This window comes from Cannabis sativa, chromosome 6, assembly GCF_029168945.1.
Source record: "Cannabis sativa cultivar Pink pepper isolate KNU-18-1 chromosome 6, ASM2916894v1, whole genome shotgun sequence".
Taxonomy (NCBI): domain Eukaryota; kingdom Viridiplantae; phylum Streptophyta; class Magnoliopsida; order Rosales; family Cannabaceae; genus Cannabis; species Cannabis sativa.
The window spans coordinates 59,317,852-59,330,006 of record NC_083606.1 but is presented as its reverse complement, the minus strand read 5'-3'; the positions used below and the strand labels follow the sequence as shown (position 1 = coordinate 59,330,006).

At 32.8% G+C, this 12,155-nt stretch overlaps 1 protein-coding gene across 2 annotated transcripts; it reads right to left on the bottom strand.

Annotated features, from left to right (window-relative positions):
* Nucleotides 1–565: 565 nt before the first annotated feature.
* On the bottom strand, nt 566–10,010 carry LOC115725055 (membralin-like protein At1g60995). Of its 2 annotated transcripts, XM_061117321.1 has the most exons (15): nt 9,593–9,986; nt 8,959–9,021; nt 8,155–8,568; nt 7,363–7,444; nt 6,485–6,546; nt 6,170–6,264; nt 4,935–5,014; nt 4,554–4,637; nt 3,406–3,522; nt 2,597–2,682; nt 2,283–2,389; nt 1,481–1,572; nt 1,320–1,396; nt 922–1,213; nt 566–821 (listed from the first exon to the last, which is right to left on the bottom strand). In XM_061117321.1, exons 1-15 carry the CDS (start codon nt 9,743–9,745, stop codon nt 814–816), a joined length of 1,812 nt encoding a protein of 603 aa, XP_060973304.1. In that variant the 5' UTR covers nt 9,746–9,986; the 3' UTR covers nt 566–813. The 2 variants fall into 2 exon arrangements, with proteins under 2 accessions (XP_060973304.1, XP_030510328.1); XM_030654468.2 differs by having other exon boundaries at nt 566–1,213; nt 9,593–10,010.
* Between the last annotated feature and the right edge of the window lie 2,145 nt (nt 10,011–12,155).

The window sequence follows — 12,155 nt, the reverse complement described above, 5'->3', positions numbered from 1 at the left end:
GAAAAATATATAAAAAATTATAAAACATTCATAACTTATAAAGAACAATATTATTTAATCACTTGTTCAAAAAAGAAAAGATATTATTTATCAATTTCGTGAAGAACCCATTCTACTTTAAACTTTGTAAGCCTTTGCAAAAAAATAAAATAAAATTTTACAAGAAGTTATTGGGAATCGGGATACTGAGTTTTCTTACATAGGAAGAAAGTTTGGTGATTTGATTGAAGAGTGAATGGGGACTAGTGCACTTCAACACCGGGAGTTGTCTGAGTCTCCACATGTTTTGGTATAAAGTTACATGTTTTGTGTGAAACATTGAGTTGGAAATAGAGTTGGTATTTATTATATATGGAGCATACTTTGTGAAGTTTCCTTTGCTCATCAAGATTATAAAACAAAGTTATGTAATTCAACTCAAGTCTCCTAATACATATGTCATTGTATTTGCAACGGCAGAAACTAAAAAGGAAGGGTCACTGAAAAAAAAATGAAACGGATTAGAAGGAATGAATGAAACTTTTCTCGAGGAAGAAGAAAAAGGAAAAAACTATTGTACACAGCATTCTCAAAATTATAATTGGACCTCTCCCCACATATAAATATTTTCCTTTCATATTCATTTGTGAGCAAATATTACATGTGATTACATTGCACACGTGAGCATTTCCTATACTATCATGTATTTGGCAACAAAACATTTTCCATACTAACTAGTAACTTTCAAATATTCAATGTTACAATACTATCTTACATCCTGATTTGTTTGATCTTCGGCGGGTGGCGATTCAGCATAAACTTGTCCTTGGTCTCTCACGTCTCTGAAAATTGAAAGAAAAGAGTTGAGGCTTTCAGAAGAAGCCCCTCCCAAGATCCACAGTAATAGAGAACTGAATGAACTCATAGTCCCAGAGTGATCACCATTATCTGCTTGCCTAGGGTCACCTTGACCAGGCATCTGGTGAAGAGGGTTGTCATTTTCCGTTCGTCCTTGAAATTGAGGTTCAGCTCCATTTGCTGGTGCTGCTTGATCCGGCGCAGCTCTCAACCCAGGCCCTGTGGCCGTGTCTGTATTAGCTGGTCCCGGGTTTCTTGTGTTTAATCTTGTGATGTGGAGAGTTGAAGCAAGGATAGTCGAGGAGGTAATCTGGAAGTCCGGGTGTTGCTGAAGCTGTGATCGACGATTTTGCATAAACCTTTGCAAAGCTGGCACCTGTGGTGTGTTTGAAATAAAAAAATTAGTAAAAACCAGATTTTAAAATAAAGAATAGAATGAAAGGTTAAGAGTTGAATGTCAAGTGCATTTTGATAATGGTCACCTCAAAACGATTCCAAAAGTATAGAATGAGATGATGCATAAAAGCCGCAGTTGTAGAGAGTGCCAAATAGGAAAATCCTGGAAATTTATGTGCAATATGAGAAAAGAAATTCCATATAAAATGGAAACAAGATACAAAAAAATAAATGTGTAAGGTTGTACCATAGGCGTATGAAAAGAAATATATGTGGAAAACCAGAAAATATAACAAAAAGAAGCGCGGAAAGAACTTCATCGATATAGGTGTCCGAACGCTGCAACAAGCACAATCAATAATTAGGGCAGCAAAACAATTTAGTCAAGCAAAAATTGCTGACATCACCCTACATTATTTATATTTTATTTGTTGACAATAGACCAATCTCACATCACCCTGCATTTCTATAAGAGACGTGTTATTAATAAAAGATGATAAGATATTATCCAAATTAAAACTTAACTATTCATGACCTAATACAGAAAAGAATAAACGATAATTAACCTTCTGTCTAGAACTTGAATTTCGGAGGACAAAAATAAATAAATTCCCAGGAATTTCATTATCTTTAGTTTAAATTCAAACAAAAACAATGAAATATATATTTGTTATGGAAAATTAATTGTTAAATTTAATGCAAATTTATAAAATATATAACCCTTTCATACATAAATTTAAAAAGAAAATAAAAAAATCAACAAAATCTAGAATAAATTTTAGTAAAATATCTTCCTCTAACTTTTTCTAATATTTTCTCTCACAAAACTGTTCTTTAGAAAAAGGAAAAACTTCTTTACATTCAGTTTTTGTTTCCTCCGAGAATGTCAACATAGGGATCATTGAGTAAAGATAATGAGCATCCAGGTTTTTTTTTCCCACCATGTTAAATAGGTGATTTATATATGTAGAGTTTGGTGAAAGTAGACTTTAAAAAAGATGCAATTATGCCAAGGCCCGTACTATATTTGTAGAGAGAAAGAAACAAACCTGATTAATGTAAATAGTTCACTCAACCACACTAGTATCAGGACAACAAAAGCCAATAGTTGGTCATCATAAAACTCAAACAGAAAAAACAAGATACCAATCATTATCTGCAGAAGCAACACAAAAGTTTCTCAGTTAGCATACAGTAGCAAACCAAATAAAAAGCTGAACAACATTCTATCTGAAGGAACGCCACAAATGTGCAAGAAAAAAAAATATCCAAGAATCCGTAGAATAATGGCATGAGATACAGATAACTATATGGACTGATATATTTAGATGAAATGAGTACAATGACATCGATGTATACTTACTGGCACAAAGACTAGTGATTCAATTACATGCACAAAAATCAACTGGAAAGTTGGAAGCCTATGCCGAGCATGGTGTTGAAGCTGCACTGCAATAATATAATTTTTTGATAAGAGACAAGATCTATATTGATTTAAATATTACCAAAAGAGGATAAGGCCTCCTCATAATGTAAACATAAATAAAACATTAAGAACAAAATTAAAAAGAAACTCTTGTTAAAACAATTAATTTTCCATTTCCATTTATGAATGATCAAGGAAAGAGGTAAAATCCTTGAATTGCTTCGCCACAGATGGCCAAAGGAATTGCCAAAACAAATTCAACTTTATTACTACAGAGAACCCACATATATTCCTTTTTCCTATCTAGTCTTTTCCTTCAAACATATATTTCTTTCCAGCCATATAATCCAAATGGTTGCTGTAACCACATAATTCTGTGTTACAGCTGCCAGATTAGATTACTAAAACGAACATGTTTTCTCAGTCTTCCAAGAGATAGTGATAATGCTTCCTTCAACACATCAATAAGGGGAGCAAATTATCATTTGAAGCACGGAAGGAAGAAAAGAAAATGTCGCAAAAAGCATTCCTATATGCTGCCATCACTGTTTTAGTAATTGACTTAGATCTAGTGGTCAAGTCAATACAATGGATATTTCTTGGAGCTCAATATCAAAACATGAAAACACTCATACAAAGAGTTCTCATCTGGGTAAGATGAAAATTAGCTCAAAAATTTAAAACTCAATTATATTTGTCTGAAAGGTTGTGACAGGACAACAAGGAAAAATAAATAATAAGCAGACCTGTAAACTTCAGCATTCGAGTTTGTGTCTCTCTCAAAGTGAATGATACTGACATTGTAGTCGTAAAAAACACAAATAGGGACATCATAAGCACACCACACTTAGTCACAAGATAATCTGCAGCAGTAATAAGAAATATTGGTGAGGTCAGTTGTGAAAAAGTGGAACAGCAGTGTGCAACACTACTACTTACAGTCCAGAACAATTGTATATCATTTATAAGCAATTGTTAAGAGTTAACAGACAATTTGAGCAAGCTCTAATATGGGTGCATGGAAGAAGACAACAAACAGGATTTTAGGCACACTGTGAGGTCAAAAACTATTTCTATAGGGACAAATTAGGAGCCACATCATTTCATGATTTTCATTTAAGAGATAAGCCTTGGTTAAATCCTCTTCACTATTCTCTATTGCTTGGTAATTTTACTTAAAAAAAAGTAATAAATAAACAAAGAACAAAACAAATAGGCTATTGATTTGCCACATAATACATATTTTCAACACATTTGCAGCAAAAACTTGAAAAAATGTCATTGAATGAACATAAAAATGGCACTATATACAGCTCAAGGAGTGAGAAAGAAATCTGCTTGCTCTACAAAAAAGTTCTCAATAATCTAGTTTCTATATATGGCAATGGATATCCACCCAACTTGAAAGAAAAAAATTCTGCTTTTAATAAAAATATACTCACTAAGGAGAATGATCAGGTAAATAACTCATACAGAAAAGTGACTCTTCATTACACAATTTGAAACAAAAGAAAAATAACAAAACATGTCAGCAGCCTGCTAGACTGATATTTATCAACCACCTATATACTCTGCATCTACTTGGTAAGCCCTAAGGAACTGTTGAGCAGTACTTCAAGAACTTCAGCAGCCTTTTTTTGACAAAGGGGTTTCATGTACAGTACATCTCTTGGGTTGAAAACTAGCACTATGTATTTTATGAGCATTTGTAGAATTTGTTAATTATAGATATAAGAGAGTATGCAGAGACTCTGAGACAAACAACCAGTGATATCAACTTTCATCAATACTTTTTTTTTAATCATATTTACTCGCTTATATAAATAAATAAAACTTGCAAATTGTAACCTCATGGAATACATAGCACTAGATGAATGCATTAAGTTGACCTTACCACCAAATCTTGCAGGACCTTCTGGTGGTTCTTGTGCATAGCTAAGATTATAGATCTCTTTGGATTGAAATATATAAAGATAACCTGCATGGAGTTTCAATACATGTTCAGGCATATAGAAATTTCAAATAAATGTACAAACTCGACATGGACAAATTATTAAGGAAAGACAGAGATGGTCCCCTTGGTCTATTAAAAAGTACACATATATATATATCTATATATATATAAAAGTCCAGAGTCCAGGCACCAATGAGATATACTATCACAGAAAAGGGAAAAGAAATATACTGTATTTATATTACAAACTACATTATGCCCAAGCAGTACGATACTATGTAAAACAAAATTTAATAACACTCGAGGATAAGAAGTCATTACCTTGACCAGGAGAACTCAGCAAACTATTCATCAAAATAGTATCGTATCCAACAAATCTGTTAATGAGGAGTTGTTGCCACCTAGGAAAAGAATAAAATAATCTAGTTCAATACATTTACATTTTCCATATAAAATCTGAAAGGCCTGCCAACCAAAATGCTATACAATGGAAGGAAAAAAAAAATTCATAGCAAAATCTAAATTCTAAGAAGAATGCCCCTTATTTTAATCCAATATACAAATCGACATTCTTAATTATATCTCAACATTGTACTCCAAGAAAGAAAAAAATTCCAGTTCTTGGTCTTACAAACCAAACCTTCATTTTATTCTCAATTATTTTTTTCTTTTTTCATGAGGGTACAGATCAAACTCTTAAACACCAATTATTGACCTTCACATTGCCTCTAAACAGAAATTTTGTATAATCTTTTGGCCATACAAAAATCCTTAATAAATTTTTGTCCTTTTTAAATTACAAATTTTGTATAATCTTTTGGCCATCACAAGAAATTATATTCTGCAGCTTGTAAGAAAGCTGTGATTCCAATTCAGTTGCTTGAAAGGATCAAATTCTAGGTGGCTACTTGTATTTATAAAACAAAATACTTTAAGAACTTTCTTTCTTAGATCTCTGTAGAGAATGGGGAAGTTTTCTGTACTAATTATGCTTCTTTTTTTTCTGTGCCTTTTACTGCATTTTGTAAAATTTTGGTACTGTACTTTGTTGGTGTTTTGCATCCACGGTTTTCCTCCACCATCAGTGATAGCTCTCAATATATTTGGGAGGAGGTCACCCCTAGACATGTGAACTTTTTGTCTCTTTTCCAAAAAATCAGAAATAGTTGTAATCCTTTTGACCATTGGCAAACTTCGTACTTAATTGAGGCCCTAAGAACCTCAAGATCTAGAGTTCCAAGGTTCCAACCTTGGTCTCCCCTATTTCCCAACCCCCCCTAACCACTAGATCAATGTAGTGGCTTGTTGTAATCCTTTTGCTATAGAGAAAATCTTCTACAATTTGCCTAATATTTTGTCTCAATTTTATTTGAGGTTCTCGTTTCCATTATCTTAACTTCAGTTGTAATTGAGTACCTAGTACCACAACATTCCTAACAGTTTCTTCACTGCAACTGAAACATTCGTTGTCCTTCATTTACAAAATACAAAGATTTCATATGTTTAGAATTTATTTTGACAACAAAGTCAATGTGTAGTTCTGCCCAAGAATATACCTATTTCCAAAGCAAGGATGCCGAGCTGATATGCTGATGTTGACAGTGTGTATATTATGCTGAGACTTAGCATCATCAGGCAGCAAAAAATATCCCTGTTGAAACTATATTAATAAGAAACTGAACTTCTATAGATACTGAAACAAAAGAAGCCCACCATAAGCACATCCAAATACAAGTTACAAAGCCAAAGCCACTTGCAAGAATAATTCTTTTCAAGACTAAAGAAAAGGGGAGAAGGGGGTGGGGGGGAATTACTAAAAGACTACCCTCTCCACAATCTTAAATATAAATTTGATACGATAAGGTAATTACCTTTTCCATAGTGTATAAATATGTTGGCTCAAATGTTTTGCTGTGTTTCTCAAGCAACTGAACTGAGATTGACAATAACAAATATAATCAACAATGATAATAAAGCTGAAGATAAGACAGAAGATAGTGGACATTACGGTGAATTCTGGTAGGTATACTTTTGCATCTTAATTAGATGAATTAGGTTCTCCTAGTCGTGGGATTCATACACATGCTTAGGGAATGCTAGACCACTTGGGCAAAAGCATTGTATAAACTTTCAAATCAGACTAGTCAAACAAGAAATTGATTTCACCAACAACATTTCAGAGAGTTTAAGATTCTTAAAAAACAGAGATGAAATGATGATGCCTGCTACACAACTATTGAAGATCACTTCAGCTTTAAGTAGTATGTAGCATTCATTCTTTTACCAATCCCATATATGTTAAACATTAAGCATGGTTTATATAACTTTTATAAGTCAATACGGTCAGTAATTCATGTAGAGTCAAGGTTGGGTGGACCAATTTATTAATTGCACCTCAGTATATTCAATCCAAACACAAAAACATTACAAAAAAATTATCAAGAAATAGCATATAAAATAGAGGTCTGAAGTATTTGTCCAGGTTTGTATGAAAATCATGCAGAATCTGGAGCTATTGTAGCTAACTTCCCAATCAGAGTTTCAAATTAAATCCAGGGAACCAACAAAGTTACATTGTGATAAGGCTGTCATAGACATGTGCAAACACTCTACTATCTAGTTAAAGTTCTTTCTTACAAAATATTCAGCGAGCCATTATTATATACATAATATATTCATATATATTGCTTCAAAAAAATAACCTATCAAGAAACATAGATGGGGGTGAGGGTGGGGCAACCATTTTTACCTGCATATAATTTAACCTTCTCTAAATGAAGTAAACGCAGCCACTTTGAAATATCGAGATCTAAAGGTATACCTGCAATATTCTGCATTTCAATTTAAAACTCAGTGAAGGACATATTTAAAGCAACATAAAGACTTTATGTTCGTACCAAACAAAACGAGCAACCATGATAACATACATAACCTATTGAAAGTGTGAACATGGTTGATAAGAAATAATATTACGCACAAACTAAATCTAAATATTTAAATAAGATAGAAGTCTAATAAAATCCTAAAAACACAAGAAGAAGAAAGAAAACTATTATCCCTTACAAAATTTACAAATACAAAATTGAAAATGAACATGAGAGATTTTGAAAATCTAAGGGGAAGAAAAGTATTCATGCAGCAGACCTGTATAAGCAAAAGACCATAGCCAATGAATTTTCATGTTTAAAACAAATCCTATAATCCACTTAATCAAAACCTTACAATTTTTGGTGAGTATGGAACTTGTTACCATTCAGAAGTAGAAAATATTGAGAAACAAAATCCCATTCTATATTGTGGTATACAGTAGACCTTATGGTAGAGTATAAATAAGAGTGACATTGATAAATAGGTGAGATTAAAATAGCTACAAACAAAAAACACAGCACAATACAACCAACCATCTAACTCAATAATCAAGCAATTAGAAAACACGGAGAATGGTAAGCATATACACATATATAGATATCTATACATATTATAGAAGTGCAAATATTTTTAAAAAGATTATTTGAGAAAAAATATGCCCCAACCTACTCACCGACAGCTTCAAGATACTTCCAAGGATTTTAGTCAGGTGCTTCCAAAGGAATGATATCCGTCTATACCACTTTTTTCCAAAGTGAATAACTGCTGCTTTAAATGTCTCCCTGGCTGATAGAGGAAATCTACTCCGCGGTTCCTCTTTATCAGATTTTACAACATCATCAATGATAAGATCAGAGCTATGGCTATTGACAGAGCCATCAGCTTGATGTTCATGAAGTTCATTATCAGTTTTCAAAAACTTTGGTGTCAATTTTCCCCTCCTAGCACCGGATTTTACAGCTGCATATGTTAACCCATCTTCATCCATGTTTGTATCATCTAGTTTATTCGATCCAGATTTCATGTCAGGAATATCTGTCATGCTAGATACAAACTCATCTTGTGACCACAACCCAGCACTAGTTATCTAAACCACCAAAAGCAAAAATTAATGTCTTAGATAGGAAAGTGCCATCATAAAGAAGAAGAAGAAAAAAAAGAGCTCAGCATACAAAATACATTGAGGTTTTCTTATAATTTGGCTATGCCATTTTGGGGTGCTCTATCAGAATTATGTTCTAAATTTGTTTCTCATTTAAACATCAAAGTAATTCCTTATTCATGAATAACTACAATTACCAAAACAGCCCGGTCCAAAAAAGTTTTTTAAAAGAAAAACAATTACAGCACATTTTTTTCCTTCAAGAATAAAATCTATGAGGTAATAATCATCAATATGTTGTAAAGAAAATATATCCAAATTTAAATGAAACAATATACAAACATATATATATATAACGTGGACATCATAAGATACCTTAATTTGGATGAGTTGAGCTTCTGTTGTTTTAACTCCAGACAGCTCGCTTGAACAGCCAGGCTTCAAATCCAAAGAATTAAATTAGATGACAGGCACAAAGCCCACATAATACAAGTAAGCATTACACTGTAACAACATACATGAAAATGATCATCAGACGAACTAAGAAAAGGTAGAGGCCAATAGACTTTTTATATAGAGCCATTGAAGTCATGAAAAAGAATTGATACAAATATAAAATAAAATAGCAAAAAATTGTGTTACCAAGAGTGCTTTTTACAATTACTTGCTGCATAACTGAAAACTGTAAATTAAATCCTCTTTCGTCCATTATAAGTACAACAACAAAGAATTTCTTTTGAAAAAGAAACCACTATTTCAAACACAGAGTAGAGATATGTTATATTGATACATGCTTAAGAAGAAATTTGATCAACATTCCAATCATGTCAACCATCAATCGCCTGGGTCCAAATTGAACAAGGCCGAAACATCAACAACCAAATCTAATCATGCAAGTTAAGTCAAATTCTAGAAATTGATAACTGGAACCCTAAAGCAACTTGCATAAATTCCCCTCCACACTGCAAAAATACATAAAGACAGAAATTAATATATCGTAAAAGCTTACTTGTTGAACGTAATTGGCGTGCATAACAACAAGAACACAAAACAAGGTGATGGCGATAAATAGGCAGAGATACTCCAAAGCAGCTCTGACTTTTGGGGTAAGTATCTGGGAGAAGCGCTCTTGGACTCGAATAAAAGTTTGCTCTGGATCCATGGTGTGGAAATTAAACAAGTGTATTGGGGGAATTAGGATATGAAGATGTTGCCTAGAAAGTGAGGGACAATCCGAATTACATTTTCCAGGTTTATGGGTTGGGGTTTTGAGTTTTTGGGGTCCGTCCGCCGGAGTCTGAGAGTGGACCTTTCTGTCTTGTGTTCTGAATTTTCTTTTTGTAGTAAAAAGGTTGAACACGTTTTATGGTGGTGAGGAAAACGAAGTACTGTTTTGAGTGATCGGTTCAATACAATCACTACGATTTTCATTTAAAAAGAAAAAAAAAAAAACTTATTAGGATTTTTATCCTGTGAATTTAATGTTGACATGTACTCAATCGTGTTACTGAATTTTTAATGTTATTAAAAATGCTCTTTGAATTATTGAGATGATTGTATTTAAAAACTTTAGTCCAATTTTAGTAAAAAAGTCAAACATGGATGAAAGTTTTGGGAGCATAATTTAATACATGTCAAAGTTCGAGAGATGATTTGGTATATATCAAAGTCTAGGAGCATGGTTTAGTACATAAACAATCATTGAAATAGTAAGATTGAATGAAATTAGGCAAAAGTCCTTCAATCTAACCATCTCAATAGTTCAGGGGCATTTTTAACGACCTTAAAAGTTCATGGGCATGATTTAATACATGTCAAAGTTCAGGGGGCAAAAATCATAATTAGTTTTTTTTTTTTTTTATGAAATGGGTAGTTTTATTTGCCTCTCATAAAGTTATAAGTAGGGTTTTTCATCTAATTAAATTTGTATTATTTTATTCATAGTGCATGTAGAGAAAAAAATTGTATTTGATCTATTTAATTTTAAAATATATTTGTATTATATGTATTAGATTTTTCAATTACTAATTTTTTACATTGAAATAGTAATTGTATATATATTTTTTTAAAATTTTATACAAATATGTGTGGATTGGATTGGATTGGATTGATTACTTTTACAAATTAATCAACATCTAATTCGCAAGTGCGAATTTGAGATTTTACAATCTGATCTTATCTGCATAAGTGCGGATATCCACACTTTCTGAATTAGATTGGATTGTACAGATTGGAATAGATTGACTATTTTATGAACACCCCTGGTTATAAGTTCACTCAATATTAAAAAATTCAGTTTTTATATTTTTTTTAAAAAAATCTTTTTCACATTATTTTCTCTTAATATCAATAATTTTTAATTTTATTTTTACATTTTTTAAATCATGTATATTATTTTTTATTTTAATCTTATGACTCTGGGATTCTATCAAAGGTTCTGGAAAATTGCTGGTCGCGATGTGGTTCAGATGGTGAGAAATTTCTTTGAGCAATGGTTGTTTTTAGAAGGGCTCAAAAAAAAAAGAGAGAAAGGGGTCTTTGTCTAAGACTAACCCCTCCCCCGTTATATATAGATAACCTCACTTGTGGCGGAGGAATACCATGATTACAAGTGCTATATCAAAAATATTTAAAACATTTGAAACAAAACCAATCCAACGAGACATAAACAAATTAGGTACCAATTAAGCAACATTACAGCTGTCCGAATCTGACTTTTTCCCATAAATCTTCAACTGAGGCTTCAATCCCTTCAAATATTTTGTTATTCCTTTCGAGCCAAATAACCCAAATGATTGCTAGAACAGTTGTCCTCCATAGGTATGATATACCCTTACTACCCCCCACCTTGCTCACAATCATTAGAGGGACTGATCCGGGGAAGTACCCATTGGATCTCAAAGGCGTTCAGTAACTTTATCCAAAGTCTTTGGGCAAGACAATACCCCAACTAATATAGTGTTAATTTTAAAGAAGAAGAACCCATTGAATGTGAGAGATCTTAGACCTATTTTTTGTGCAATGTTCTTTAGAAATTTACGTCTAAGGTTTTGGCTAATATGATGAAGGGATTTCTTGATCACGTGGTTTGTGATACCCAAAATACTTTTATTCTTGGGAGGCTAATCAATGATAACATTCGAGTTTCTTTTAAGGTGATGCACTATCTAAAGCAGAAGTGGCGAGGGAAGAATGAGTTTATTGAAGCTTGACATGAGTAAAGCTTATTGTTATTCCAAAATTCGCACCAATGACCTGGCACTCAACAAGGTGACATGTGGCTGACATAATTGAACTTGGGCGGAGTATATCTCCCAATTATTTCGACCAGGCCAGAATGATGTTGAATTAGTCAAAGTCTAACCCTCAACAACAATCATCTGAGTAGAGCCGAGATCTCGTAAAATGTCGAGTAGACCTAGCGTGCTGAACAATTCTAATTGGCGACCAGAGGCACTCATTGAGTAGAGATATTCCACAGATCTTTTCCTAAACTGTTTCCTCAAATGTAGCTCAATTAAATCCTTATTTTTGCGGGATTCACTTACCAAGTTGAGATAATAGTGGGATTT